The 15,603-nt window shown below is 46.8% G+C and overlaps 1 protein-coding gene across 2 annotated transcripts in view; it reads right to left on the bottom strand.

The window, feature by feature from the left end:
• The window catches only part of LOC8031802 (equilibrative nucleoside transporter 1), a 101,915-nt gene that overhangs the window by 24,265 nt on the left and 62,047 nt on the right, over positions 1-15,603 (bottom strand). For both annotated transcript variants that reach the window (XM_029986556.4, XM_029986557.4), the window contains 4 exons: positions 7,559-7,707; positions 6,686-6,780; positions 3,135-3,185; positions 1,841-1,926 (listed from right to left, as the gene is read on the bottom strand). In XM_029986556.4, coding sequence (XP_029842416.2) covers positions 1,841-1,926; positions 3,135-3,185; positions 6,686-6,780; positions 7,559-7,707 — 381 coding nt within the window. The remainder of the gene's footprint in view (positions 1-1,840; positions 1,927-3,134; positions 3,186-6,685; positions 6,781-7,558; positions 7,708-15,603) is intronic.

Below are 15,603 nucleotides of genomic sequence, written 5' to 3'. Positions count from 1 at the left end.
GTGTTACTCCGCGAGATTTCGTGGACGAGTGGTACAAGGCGCTGCTCTGGCGATGCCGACATCTCGGTGGCGGTGGTTCGAATCCACTTAAGGCGCAAAGGTTTTTCTTTTTTTTTTTTTTTTTTTTCCGACCGATTTTTTGTGCAAGATTGTGCGTATTGCGGAAGTGCATATTTCAATTCCTCTTTTCTTGTTGATTTTTATTTATAAGGTAGACTAGGGGCTGGTGTTCCGCTCGAACTTGCGCCGGCCTCGTCAAAACGGAAGAACGGTCGAGATCCAGGGCGTCTCTATTTAAAGCCGTTTATTTACATGGTAGCGTGAAAATCAGAGAGTACCTTGAGAGTGTGGTGGACGGTCCTTTATATATAACGAATATTGTGATTAGGGGACCGCACTGCCATTGTTCAGACGGCTTGGCATTCCCTCACGTGATGTGACTTCATGGAAGTTTCCTTCAGAGTCAGAATACTCGCCGGTGTATGGAAGAGGTCATCCAGACGGCAGTATCTCGGTGCTCTGGTGCCGGCGCCCCCATGAAGCGGGAGTGATTCACAATAGACGCGTACACAACACACGGCACTCGAGATCAGGATCGAGTGTTGTTTCCTTTTCGAGGAAAGCAGAGGCCTCGGAATACAGGCACGGGCATGTGCGTCGTTTACTTAGCCGACCAAGGTTAAGGTGCCTCAGGCAGACGGAGCCGACCATGGTTACGGTCCCGCAGGCAGAAGAACCCAGACGCTTCGGAATGCAATCACGGGCACCGCCTGCTGTAAGGTCCCGCAAGCAGACGGAGCCGTAGGCACGATTCATCACCGACACAGTTCCTTCTTGAGGCTTGTTTCACTTTGAAGCCATAAGGCCGATTTCAACACCAGAAATGACAGGTGGCAGTTCACAACACTGTCCGCGAGCTCGGAACTTTCACGTTGCGAGGTCTTCGCTTCGGGGACGCCACCTTGCCAGACACTCCGGTGTCGTTACTGACCGTCTCCAGGACGTCACGGACCGACGTTTCCGGGAAACACGTTCTTGAACTCGCGTACACGTTGGCGATCACCTGCTTGCACTTTTGCGAGATCTTCACACAACGAATCTTCGAAAATATCCGAGCAGGAAAAGAAAGCTTCCCGCGTAAGACGCCATCTTCACGAAACCGGCGAGGCAGGGGCGGGGCAGGGGCAGCCGCACAACCCGAAAACCCGAAGCGAGTGCGAGTGCCGCACGAACGAAAACGGAAAATAATTTGGAGTAGTTTACATTATCTTTTCCTTTTTATTGAAAAAGAATCGGTGTTCCCTCGAAATCATAACGCCACTATTAGTTACTAGCTACAAAAATGTACACTTTTCGACTTTTTTTTTTTTCAGGGGCCGCACTATCTTGTGGAGCGAACGTAGTCGCGGTCGGCTGTGCAAACCGGCGCGCTAGCTTTGACTACGTTGCACGCTATGTTTGAAACGGAGTATAGTTTTAACTTAGAGGGTACCATTATCGAAGGTATCGAAACGATCCACTAAAACTCTCTAATACTAAGTCTGGAAGCGTCCTTCCCAAACGTTCAATGCGGGCTGTGTTCCTGGTCGACACAAAATAAAACCGCAAATACAAAAAAAAAAAAAAAGGGAAAACGTTTTTTTTTCTTAAACTTGGTTTTCCTTTTTCAAAGACAGCGCTGAATCCGGAGGTTTGTTTTTCCCCGGTTTTCACCAATTCAATTAAAACTGACCCGGGAGTTAATATTTTCTTTGTGTTATTGGTTGTATACCAAAAACACGGAACCCTGAATATGAACAAGGAACGATGATATGTTGAACATGTAGAACAGCGTGCGTACTTGACCGTAAACGTTGGACGCCATGAATTTTTCCGGAAAGCATCCTGCTAGCCCCGTTCCGCCGCCTTGCAGAAAGCCGGAGAATACTGCAAAGAGGCGAGCGTTTAGCCAACGGTACTTGGACAACAAGGACTTGGAAAAAATACTTGGACAAGGTTGTCAGTAATCATAGTAAAAAGAAAACAATATTTTACAATGGCCACTGACAACCTTAGAAACGCAGGGCATGGCTAAATATCTTTACGCCCATTGGTTCACGCCTATTCGTTCACGCCTTTTGGTTCACGCCTATTCGTTCACGCCTTTTGGTTCACGCCTATTCGTTCACGCCTTTTGATTTACGCCTATTGGTTTACGCCTATTAATTCACGCCTATTCGTTCTCGCCTTTTGGTGCACGCCTTTTGGTTCACGCCTATTGGTTCACGCCTATTGGTTCACGCCTATGGGTTCATACCTATTCGGTCACACCTATTCGTTCAAGCCTATTAGTTCACGCCTATTGGTTCGCGGCTATTGCTTCGTTAGCGTTGTTATCGATTAGGCAGCACTCTCACTGACGCCGGAGCAATAATGCTCGGTGCTCTCTGCGCTCCGCGTCAACTTAAAGGCGCACTCAAGTGCTTTCGTGGAAGCTCGTTTTCGATGGCATATTGTTTGTTGGGCTTAATTTAGTCAATAAAAGTAACCGGTTCTAGAAGGCAAGACGCCCTAATAAACTCACAGCAATTTAAATACACGGGCGTTATTTTCTCTTGTGGGGGCGGGGGGTAGTGGAGAAGGGGGGTATATCTGGGTTTTCATTACAACCGCCATTAAATTTGACCAATGAAATAGTTAATCTAGAGAAGATAGCGAACCTTACTTTTATCGTTCTTTTTAGGCGCGTTCTAGATTATGTTTGGACAAAAAACGTGAAATCTTTGAAGGTAAACATGTTTGAGAGAATTCTCTCTGGAATCTTTGGGTGTAGGAGACGTACTAAAAAAATATTATTTGAAAACGCCGTCCGACGGCGTCCCCTGGTGTCTGCTCCAAGCCGCAGGAAGATGGACGTGTTACGATCTTTGATTAGATGTTTAATAAGAAAATCGGCCCCCAATTAGTGTAAATTTGGCGCTTATAGGATGCCCAGAGACAGTAGATTGAGTCATCACCATATGTAAATGATCTCAGAATCCGCTTGAGTGCCCCTTAAAGCTTTCGGTGAGTATGGAGATTATTGCTTTGTTCTGTAGCAATGTTTCTCCTTACTATCTAAAAAAAGAAAAACTATTGTACGGTGGAACACTTACTGTTAATGAGTACCACGATGGACAAGGTGGCGGCCAGGAATGCTAGCTGATCTAAAAAAAGAGAAACAAAAAAGATGGCGGATTATTTTGAGAGAAGGCTGTCCCTGTTGGTATTCTTCTACCCCAAGTTACACGGGCACCTTTAACCGCAATTAGGTGTGACTGAGGTCAGACTGGGCATCCCAAGCCGCAGTTATGCTTTCGTATGTTTAGCAGGCTCTGCCAACTATACCCTAGTATTCTTGACCGAAGTTAATTCATACTTCAGTTGCATTTAACTGCGATTAAGGTGCCCGTGTAAGTAGGGCATAACTGTCACATGAGGAAGGTGTCAGCCAACCAGACACTTGCCTCGATGTAATCTCACTTAGTCTAAGAACTCCTGTGAGCACATTGACCGGCTTGGAATTGTAATTTGTCTAAATCCTTCAACTCGACCACATATTCAGAGGCTCCGGAAGTCTTTCTTTAGAGGGGGGGGGGGGGGGGGGGGCTCGACATCTCCGAAATCCTCAAGGTTAGGTTGGTTTCAGGTTGACATTAATTGACACATTTGAATCAAAACATATTAATGCACCGCCTTCGCATATTCACGCACATATCCATGGAAAACAAATTAAAACAATGGTTCAGTAAAATAACAGTAAGAAGCTTGCACTGACAACTCATACAATGATTGGATAATCACTGAAATCAGCCGCACCATGTGTTATTTATTTTTTCTTTCCTATACCAACTGTTACATGTCAACCGCAGCTGTGCCTATGCCAAATTGGCTATGTCTAAAAATGAAAACCTTCCTTCATTTAGAGATTCTCGGGGAAGCATGATGTATTAACGCAGACGTAGACAAACAAGTGTTAAAAGTTTTAGACAAAACCCCGAGGCTCGGGGGGAAAAAAGGACAACACAACACGGAGTCTGAAACACAGCAAGTTGGGCCATCGGATGTCTCAACTGGAGGCAGAGGTTGCATACATCGGTATGTACCTCAGGATCAAGTACATCGACCGTGATCGCTTCGGACTCCTGGCGTCAATGCAAGTTGGGGGACATCACAAAAGGAAGGTACTGAAGGATAAGAGCTGTGTTTCAGACTTCGTGTTGTGTTGTCCTGAGTTTGTAAACATGTGTCGCCTCATGCCTCACCACCCTGCGGGCACGACGCCGTATGCGCGCAAAGCTTTCGCCATCGAAGGCGCCTTGTCAAATTTGGGAGCTCGTAGACTTTCGCCTTTTCTAAGCACTCCCGAATCCCCACTCAAGCTCACCAGCCCCCCTCCCTCTCCAAATGATGGCCTTTAAGCGCCGCGGTAGTACCGCCTGCCTGTTTTGTCCGCGGGCCAGAGAAGCACCATGCATCTTCTGGGCTTCTTGCTTCAACATGGGGGAAGCAGACAAACGCTCGCCGACGTCGTCTTGTCGGAATCCATTCATTTCGCTGTCCCCTCTTTGCTCGCTTCAAACTGGTTGTCAATCAGGCTCATGAGTCCTGCCTGTCATTTTCTTCTGGTTTTGACTTTTCAAGCAAGCCTCTTCGTCGCCCCGGTGCTTTTTGTGCTTGGCGGAGGTGAGGAGGGCGGTAGGTCAGCATGCATAAAGAGTCATTTCATTTATTTCGGCTTAGGAGAGACGGAGGTACAGCAGATAGGCCGAAGGCCCATACCAGATAACCTGCAAACACGCAAACTAAAAAAAAAAAAAAAAAAGAGGGAGGGGGAGGGGGGGGGGCTCGGCAGCTTTGTCCTGAGGACAGGAGGGGCTCAAGCCCACCCAGCCCCCCCGCTTCCGGAGCCCCTGCACATATTTTAGCTGGGCTTCAATGTTCTTTAATTTGGGCAGACACCTCAGTTCAACAAATACCTGTTCTTGAGTTTTCTTCTTGCTATGCGTTCTTATACAACCCGCTTCCCTCTGTAACAGCCTATGTCCTGAGGGTAAACGGGTAATAAATAAATAAATAAATAAATAAATAATAATATATCCGAAGGAATGAAGGTCTCAGGGTCGCTGCAGATGTAATGAATCGCGTAAATTTCTTGGCAGTCTCAGTGCAAACGGTTAGTCATGCGTCTGCGTCCACATGACGGGAAGAAGTCGTCTCAGGAAGCACCCGTCAACTCCTGGTGGTTGGTCTTCCCCGTGATATTATAATAGAGCGTTCTAGAATGGGGGGCCCCAACGCTTTAGGTCCCGCAAGCAGCTTGGGGTGTCTCACTGCGCGTGCGCAGAAGTTCTGTGCATACGCCGTGCGACGACCCGGAGCGCTGAGGTCCCTTACTCTAAAACTCTTAGTTTACAACGTTGGAAGTAAGACGAAGGGGATTACTCCTGCCCAATCGATTGTAACACAAAAGAAGATGTTTGTACGTCGGTATTCAATCAAAGCACGTCACGTTCGACCGTTACGCTCATCTGTAACCCTGGGCCGTTACACGTAGGTTCAAATGACAAAAGATAGGCGCCCCATGGAGGCATTTTTAAAAGACAAATACAAGAATAGTGGTGAGGGGAAGAGCCAAATCTTGGTTTATACATAATTTGATTATACCGACAAGAACTGGGGAACGCAAGATACGTTGAGCTAGGATACCGTGCGGTGTGTAGGTTGATCATGCTGTCAGTGCGTGATGGAGGTGGCGCTTGTGTGTGCGGAGCTAGCGCGCAGACGTACTTCATGCGGATGGTCGTTTACCCACACCTGCTTCATAAGAAAGCCTAAGGGCGTTCCGGCGTCACTATAAAAGTCTACCGTAGGTCACAAAATGGGTACGGCGTCGGCATTCGGCTGGAACTCGTGTGCAATCGGTAAGAACAAGACTGCTAGCCGAACGCTGACGCCCTAGTCGTTACATGGATGGATGGATGATATTGGCTGTGCCCTTTGTAACGGGCGGTAGCTTGCGCCACCTAGCCTGAGAAAGTGCCTTCGTCTCCCACTCGTGTCCAATTTCTGGCCCACGGTGGCCTTTTTTAGCGACGAAGGAAACCACTTGGGCTTTCTTAGCTAGGAATTGTCGGTTGAACCATACTATGATGCGGTCGCTCACTTCGGTGAAGGCAGGTTAGGTGCAAGTGCCCCAGTCGAAGTAAACGATTGCCTTGCCACCCCTAAGGCGTGTCCAGGGCTTGAAACGTAGCGCCGCGGTCACCCGGTAAATCTTCCTGTCATAGCCGTTATCGTCGTCCACGAGGCTGGTATCAGCATCATAAACAGCTCTGTGCTTTACTCTCTTTTTGTTGGGCAAACGAGGCCTGATGGCCGAGGGAGATATTTGCTCGCGGAAAATCTCGGCGGCTAGGTTTACCGTTTACGCAGTTCTAGGGCTACATGATTGGTGATGGGTCAGCTTGAACATACAGAAACTCAAACTTACGGAAAGGTTCGACCTGATGCATCACTAACACGCACCAACTAGCTCAACTCGAACCTACATGATTGATGGTGCCATTGTATCAGTGTGTCTTATTATGAGCGGTTACAACTTTCGAGCGCACTCAAACCGCAGCTGTGTGAACGAGCCTGAAGGAGCGGGCGAAACGTGACGTACGCTGGTCGGTGTTCACCTTGACGAGCGCCGCCGTGGCGACGAACAGAAGGGTGCAGCCCAGCAGGGGCCAGCCGATCCTCACGGCGGGCCTGACCCTGCAAGAGACAAGGGCATGATGGGACACGGAAATCCGACTGTTCCACCGTGGTCTGTTTCGCTCATTCATACATAGCTCCTTTGATTTGAGGAGTTACCACACCGAAGAGGGACACAAACAAGGTTCCTCTGTTTGATTTTAGAGCGATAGCTTTATGTAAGAACCCTCCACGCTCTTTTTTTTTGGTCTGGCCGCATTACGTCACAGTGTCACCTGACGTCACGGCGCAGTGTGATATTACGGTGTCATGCGACGTCCCGGTATCATGCGATGTCACAATATGGTGCCTGGAACGCGTCTTTGACTTATGTGTTTACCGCATAAAAAAAAAAAAAAGAAATGTGTTTTTTTTTATTTCCACCTTGTTACGTCATAGACGTGTCATGCGGTCGCCTGTCGCGATCCTGGCGGTGTTTCAGCAGCGGTTCCAGCAGCTGTGGTGTATATGGCAGACGCCTGTTCTGCAGCAGGTCACTCTCCTGTGTGACAGTCCACGGATGTGCTGGGCAGCTAGAAGTGGTGACGCCGTGAAGGCAGCGACACTCGCGTTCGCTCCTGCTTTTGGACAGCATTTCTACGACCGACCGCCAGGATCGCGACATCCGACAGTGTGACAGTTGGTTCCCAGGCGAAAACATTCCCCACGGCTTGGCGAAAATATTCCGGACCGGGGAACCCAGAGAACGTGGTGGTACTGATACAGAGCAGTAGAGCGAGCTTTAAACTTTTCCAGTTTTGACCGCTACTGAAGGATCGGCTTCGGTGAAAGCACTCACCATTGGCTCAGGTAGGCGTTTGCCACCAGGGAGATAATGTAGGGCACCTTGCTAGCGATGGCCAGGTAACTAGTGAACGAGGCCTGTAGCTCGCTCTTCTGGGTGAAAGACGCGTTGGAGTTCACATCTCGGAACTTGTACTTCCAGTACTGCGAACAGAAAGCAAACGGAGGCCGTGAATTGGGACAGACACGCCGCCATCGAACATTCTCGCTGAATTCTAGTATAACTCGTTATAACTCGTTATATGTTTCAGAATTACATTATCGTCACATTTTTTGGGGCTCTACGACCAAAAGAAAGTTGAGCAGATTAAATTTCGCATAGAAAAGGGTCCTCTTTTTAACTTTTAGACGGGTTTGGCCTTTGGTTCGCGGTAAAGACTTGGTGGAAACACTTCACATGGTGGGCAACCTCGAGAGGAAGGCGCACTTTATGACGCGAAGTTCAGAACGCGCGTATTGAGCCGAGGAATTCGGAACGTGCGCTTCAGGCCTAGAGAATCCGGTAGTTTTGCCTGGCACAGTTTAAAGGGGCCCTGCAATCATATTTAAGCGTCTACCGTTTTTGCGGTTTCCACGTCTCTTGGGGTTGGGGCAACCCAGCGGGCACGGAGAGAGTAACTAAATATCAGTGCGTCATATTTTAACCGGACTACGCGGCAACCTCTTCCACCGACGAGGGCGACCCGCGGTACCGAAAGCGCGCAAAATGTGACGTCTTTGGTCCTGGGCTTGTCACTGGTCAAAGCCGCTAAGAGCTTTTTTTTAGTCGAGATACAAAATATAAGTGTCGCGAACCGTTTCAATTATGTATGAAAGTAGTTTTTGTTCACTATTTTAGATCAGAAAAGAAACAAATGCAGTTTAGAAAGTACGGAAACGAAAAATGACCCGTCGACATACCCGCCACCAAGCGGCGGAAAAAAACCGGCGCATACTAGAAAAGGCTAGTGGGATGAGGCTACGACAAACGAGGAGCGTAGAAAGGTCCCGGATGTACGCGGCGGCGCTGTGGTCGTATACCGGCTTAAGAATCCGACCGGTTCCGAGCGTTCCGAAGGCCTTCGGCGCGGGCCCTGTTGGCGATTTGGCCATTTGGTGGTGCGTCAGCGCGAAGTGGCTCCCGTTCTGAACTGATCTTTACCCCGTGTTTGCTGTCGTTTGTGGCCAATGAAATGTTATGCCGAATTAGTGTTTAGTCGCGCTGCAAATGCAATACGAGCTGCCCTGGCCGCCCGCTTCATACAGCCTATCCAACACATGCTTTAGTGGCGCCCTCTCGAGCCGTCGACACGGAGTGCGGCAGCCGTGCGCGCTCGATGAGCTCACTACTCCTCCTCTTGTTCAAGGCAACTCAAGGCAGGACCTACGACGTCATAAAGGAGGTTATTTTTTGCTTGTTTTTGTAATTCTAATTTGCCTATAACTTTTAAAATAAAGCGAAATTTGAGAAAAGAAAAGTTGGATTAAGTTACTACGTTCAGTACGCTCAGGTTCAGTGCAAATTAAAAACCAGTCAAAAAGTCATTGCAGGGCCCCTTTAAGGGCAGTTCAAACTCTCAGACAGGGCGTCGGCATGCGGTGAGAGGTTCACCGAAACTTTCTATGGCTTTGAGGACCCGTGGCGGGTCGATAGTGAGCAGAATAGTGTAACAATTGAAGGCGACCACAAGGGAATGGGACAAGGAAGAAGGTAAGGTTCCAGAAGGTGCAGCGAAAGTACCGGGCGACATGCCCATGGGACTCATCGACACCATTTCCACGATATTAATGAAACCGGTTTTGGGGTTAGTTTTCGGGGTTTATTTGTATATATCGAAAACAGTAAATCCTGATTATAACCATCCTTACTGTCTGTGTACACCTGTTGAGGATGCCCAACAAATTTGCATCTTAGTTATACCCAGGGTTCGGCGTTTTCGGTTTAGACCGATAAAAACCGATAAAAGTACGCCGAATTCATTTTCGGAATTCGGTTTTAACCGAAAAAGGTCAGTTTTTAGACGCGGCATTTTCGATTGAAACCGATAAAAATACGTCGCATTCATTTTCTAAAATTCAGTTTTAACCGGAAAAGCTAACTTTGACCTTCCAGTCGTACCGCAGAGCCGTGGCGAAAAACTGGAACGACAGTGTCTATCGAAATGTACCCGAATTTATGGGATACACGGATGCCATCACGACGTTTTGGTTTGAAAGTGCCGCATCGTCGATCCGAACGTGAAGTCTGAAATGCCCCATGACTCCCCATATACAAGCGTGTTTTTTTATCTCATTGTAAAGAAGACTGACTTGATGCAAGCTCTGCATGTTATGTTGTGCTTCAAAACGTCGCACCGTGTCTCTTTTGGTGGTCACAATTGGTTGATTGGCTGATTTTGGCTCAGGCAGCTCTTCATCTCCTCAGCCTGCCAGTGTCCAGTGTTAGCGTTGTGAGGGCATTCTGGAAGCTCAGGGTCATATTAACAGGGAAGAAACAGTGCGGATCAACGAGGAAAACTTGGGAATGTACCTGTGAGTGTACTATAATAAGATCACGTAATCCTGATGTACATACGGTGAAGTTCCATTTTTTTTTTAAATAGGCTTTATATCTGACTTGTCTGTGCTTCTGTTTTTTTCTTGTTTCTTTTACAGTTGCACATATTTGCCAAATAAAGTGTCCATTTCTTTTTCAATGTATCTGTGCCGTTATTCTTTGAACGATCACAAATATCAGAGCTACAAGAATCATCTGATCTGGTGACCGTTGGTGTTTATTATATATTCACCGAAAAACGTCGATAAAAGTTTGTGGGCATAAATACACGCCGAAAAAACCGAAAATTGAAATTTAAAATAAACACCGAAAAAAGTACGCCGAATTTTGAAAAAATAGAAACCGAAAACGCGGAACCCTAGACTTATACCCCTTCAGCTGGCCTCTGAGCTTTTTCTAGTTTACATTATCATTAAAACTTTGGTTTGGGCTGGTTGGTCCATGGTAGGTATAAGGTTTAAAAGCGCAAACAGACAGGGACAATAGAAAATAACACAAACGACAGGGACAAGGCGCTACTCTCAACATAGAAAATAACACAAACGACAGGGACAAGGCGCTACTCTCAATAACACAAACGACAGGGAGAAGGCGCTACTCGTTGAGAGTAGCGCCTTGTCCCTGTCGTTTGTGTTATTTTCTATTGTCCCTGTCTGTTTGCGCTTTTAAACCTTATACCTTTACATTATCGCTCGCTCTCTTGATGTCTAAATGAGCTAACTGTAAAGGACTTGGGCTCTTCATTGCTATCTATGGACATCCAGTGATGATGAATAGGTTATATTCTAGCTTTCAATCTCTCCGGAATTAATCTTGAACCTGAACCAGAATTTAGATTCCCCCCTTGTGCCCCTCCCTCCATTCATCGCTTAGTCTTGGCTAATAGCGGTACAACTTGATGTTGCCTTTGTTTTCTCCGCCTTTATATGTCAGTCTCATTTCGCTTAGTTTCCAATCGATGGTTATTCTCTACATATTCCGGATAGTTCCTGTAAAGTATCGCAGTCATCTGCCTCGAGTACTATGTCGTCCGTGCAGTTCAGTCCTGGTACTGCTAGTATTACATTTCTCCCTCCTATGTATAACTCACATCAAAACCTAATTTGCTCTGCTGCAGTTCCTGATTCATTCCACTGAGGTATATTATATAGAGGAGGAGAGGTGGCACTGAACAGCCCCGCAGTAACCCTTATTTTATTGCTAATGGTTGTGACGTTTCTGCTTCCCACGTTATAACTACGGTTCCGTGTTTTTAAGATTTATTTTTCTTCAAGTTCGGAAATGTTTTTTCTTTTTTTTGTGTGTGTGTTCAGTTATTTTTTACAGATTCGGTGTTTTTCGATGTAAATACTAGGCTTCGGACAAACATTTTTGTTTATCGGGGCCTTTGCTGAAGAAAACATGACACGGACATGCGATCCCCAACCATCAGGGAACATCCGTTTAACCCGATTACTTGGAAAACTTCCCAGTACCGATAAAAAAAAAAAAAAGCTTTTTAGACAGTTTAGTGTGGGCTGCGTTCCGTTTCAACACAAAATAAAGCTGTAGACAGAAAACAAACAAACAAACAAACCAAGCGCTTTGGAATTATAATAGATTTGAAGTGGTCAGGGGCCTATAAAAAGGAGTGATGGTGTCAGGGCTGTCTCTTGGCAATGGAGTACTGTGCGTAAGATCAGAGGTTCAATCTCGATTGACTGCAAATTCAACAAAGCCATGTGGGCAGATTGTCACGGGGGCGCATGAGAACATGCCAAGCGAGGGAGTGCAGGGGGACATGGGCTGGTCGTCCTTCGAGAGCAGAGAGGCAATGAGTAAATTGAAATTTGAAGAAAGGGTAACTGGAATGGATGATACCCGGTAGGGCAGAGAAAGTATTCAAGTATTTGTATATAAAAAGTTTAAACACAAAATAGATAAACCGAACCCGTCAGTTGACCTGCACACTAATGGTGGGGTGGAGCAGACCAGTTCATGAAAAAGGGAGTGAAAGAGGCAGAAAGGACAATGTGGGAGAGCATAATAATAATCAAAAAATGCTTTAGCAATGTACAGGTCACAGCAACAGGTCAAAAGAAATGAAAATGTGTTTGGTAATTTACGGGAACGTTCTTTACGGATTGAGGGGATAACGGGTGTGTTAAAAAGAAAGATGTATAGGGCTAAATGCCAAGAGATGAACTTTGCGGGGGCGACGGATTTTGTGGGCGAGGAATGAAAGAATGGAGGAACGAAAGATTACAGTCACAAAGAGGAGTTTAAACGTTTGATGAAAGTTATCCAGGAAAAAAAAATAAAGCCAACTAGCACAGCTGTGAGAAAGGCGGAACGGAGAAAAACGGTACTCTCTTCTGCGCGTCTCCGACCCAAAGTGTCAATCTTAAGTCGGAGCGGGTCCGGGGTTGACTTTAATGCCGACAAGGTTTGGTCAGAGAAAGAACTGGTGACTCCCTTGGCGGGGGAGAGGACGGGGTGCGTGTTTTTTTTTAAATTTATTTGCCCAATCCCACGATTGTCATCTGGGCGATATCCCACACTGCCTGGTAATGGTTACAGAAACGGAGAAGAGAAGGAAATTGGAGGGGGAGGGGGGGGCGTGTAATTGTGTGCTTTGGTTTTCAGGCTAGGTGGGACAAGCTACCGCCCGGTATAAGGGGTACAACTGTCGACATCCATCCATCCATCCATCCGGTGACCCCAGAACCCGTATACTAAATTTGTTGCGAAGGTGAGCAGATCCGGTATGGATAGCCTGACCTCGCTTTTGAGATTTGAGTGTGTGTTTGATATCCCTGTCGTTTAGGCGTCCTTTTTATGTAATGGTGGTGGGCTGTGGGTTTCCGTAAAGCCTCTCGATCCGGGAAAGTAACGACATCGTTTCAGAAGTGCGGCCTCCTATCTCGGGAGAATCAAAATGGCGCCGGCGTGGAAAAAAAAACATAGCAGATAAGAAAAAAGTGTCCGCGGCGGAGGAGGAGAGATGAGGTATCCGTACACACCAAGAGCTACACCTACTCTAGCCACAAGCAGCTTATCCCTGCTGAAAAATTTAATTTTTATGAAAAATTTCTGTGTCCAATGAAAAAATATGAATCATAAAAGGTATAACAACATGTACAAACCATATAAGAACTGTATAAGATATATAAGATCACATAAGAACCATATAAGAAACTTGTGAGAAGTTTTTTGTAAGTTTTTGTATATTTCTTATATGTTCTTAAATACTTATATGGTTCTTATATATCTTGTATGATTCAGATGTGTTTATTGGACACAGGAAATTTCTCATTCAAATGGCTTTTTCACTAGAAATGGTGAATTCGCATAGCGCTGTCTAGAGCGCTCTTTCGAGAGCGCGCCAGATCAGGTGGTGGAAAAAGGGTGCGGCGACGGAATCGCGTGGTCCATTCGGAGCGCTCCCGGAGAGAGGGAAGCTTTCGGAACGAACCACGCGATAACGTCGCCGCGCTCTTTTTCTACCACCGGATCTGACGCGCTCTCGAAAGGGCGCTTTGAAGCGCGCCAAAAGCACCACGAGAATTCACCAGTAAAAAAACGCATAGCGCGGACAACTTTGATCACGCTTCCCGCTCAGTGATCGGTTCTTCTGCGTTCTCAGCTGCGAATGTCGCACTCTCATTGGCTGAGAAGCGATACTAAGATGCCTCGTCACGCCCCTTGTTTCTGAAGCCGCCAGAGATAAGAAAACCGGAATGCTGAATTTGGGAGTCATCTATAAACCTTTTTATCGATAACCATCCGGGCGAAAAATGCTGAGTCACTGAACTGTGGGCGCATGCGCAACATCTAATATGCCTCACAGCAGAGCAACAGCGCAGGCTCGGGAGGCGTTTTCTCAGCCCAGCAGACAGAAATAGCAGCTTGCAGAAAGCGATTTTTGCAAAAGTCAAGAGAAGGTCAACGCGCGGAAGAAGCAGATGGGACACGACTAATGCGCTGCAGCGTTTATAGCTGGGACTCGCGTTTTGACCGATAGAATGCGAACTCCAGCCCAACACTGACGAAGCACTCGAAGACCAGTGTGTGGCCCGCTTTGGCCATCTTTAGGTGACTAATTTCAGCGCTACGGCTTTCCTATCGATACTTGTTTTCAGTTAAAGTCTAGATGCAGCCGACGCTAATGGGTGCAATCAAGGAGCATCAAAAGCGCATGGGCGTTTTCTGTTTACAATTGGTTCTGGGATGATTAAACACGCAAAGAATCGTGATAAAACACCGTCTTTCGACGCTGTCTGGTTGCTCCCATGAGCTCTTATACCGTCGGCTGCGTCTGGACATGAAGGGAAACGAAGTATAGATCTTTGCAGCAATCGCCTTCTGCGCGTCTGCCATGTTTGTCTGCTGGGCTGTGGAACGCCTTTTGAGCATGCGCTGTAGCTCTTTTGTGCTGTATATCAAACGCTGCCCATGCGTCCACAGCTCAGTGGCTCAGCGTTTTTCGCCCGGGTGATAAGCGTGGGAAAGGTCTATAGACCTTCCCAATAATCGCCTTCTGTGGGTTGCCATATTTGCCTACTGGGCAGTAAAAGGCGTTCTGGGCGTGCGCGATAGCTCTATTTCACGAAATATATATATAAGACGCCGCGCATGTGTCCGAAGCCAAGTTATTTAACATTTTTTCGACTGGGTGATAAGCGCTAAAAATATGTCTATTGGAAGGGTTGTCCGCAGCCGTTTACACTGAGAGAGCTTCAACGACGAACGGAGCTTGTGATGCGTAACAAGCCGACTTCGCGATAACACACTGTGACGTGTTATCTTATGGAGAGACGGTTATGATTTGTTTTTCCTAAACAACGCGAGGGTATATATATGTAATAAGTTAGAGGGGAAGTCCCCGAAGTGGAGAAGGTTTACGTAAGAATAATGAAACTTCTAGTTGAGATGTCGCTCAACTCGCTCCTTCTAAGCGACTAGTATGTCGCTGAAAAAAAAGGAAAAAAAGTCACTTGTTTTTGGCTTGGATTCCGGGACGCGTATCCGAAAAATCTGGTTGAGTCAACAGGTGAATTTCGGCACTTTAAATGGCGCGTTTGTATAAACGCCACATCGCCTAGTTTACGGGGGAGAAAGAGAGAGGATCACGGGGGCCGCAGCTTGGGCAAACACGGCTCAGTGATTCGTTTGCTAGCTTTAAGCCGGCTCTGAGATGTGCCCTTAGACATATCTCAAACCCGGCTTATATATAGCCGTATTTACGTACTTCTATGGCCTCATCTGGCAGTATTTGCGCACTTATATGGCAATATCTGGGCGTATTTTGCTCCATTTATAGCGGTATATTTCCATATTTGACTGCTTATATTATCATATATGGCCGTATATAAAATGTATCAGGGCCATACCTGACATTTTCGTAAGGCAGGCATATCGGGTGACCAAGTTTATGAGCCGGCTAAAGGCCAGTGCGTGAATCACTGGGATGTGGTTACCTAAGCCTCAAGCTGCCTCCCCCCCCCCTCTCTCTCTCTCCTTTA

The sequence above is a fragment of the Ixodes scapularis genome, unplaced genomic scaffold (genome assembly GCF_016920785.2).
Source record: "Ixodes scapularis isolate PalLabHiFi unplaced genomic scaffold, ASM1692078v2 PGA_scaffold10__122_contigs__length_95168666, whole genome shotgun sequence".
Taxonomy (NCBI): Eukaryota; Metazoa; Arthropoda; class Arachnida; order Ixodida; family Ixodidae; genus Ixodes; species Ixodes scapularis.
Note: the sequence above shows the minus strand (reverse complement) of the source record. Positions and strands in the feature narration are given on the sequence as shown.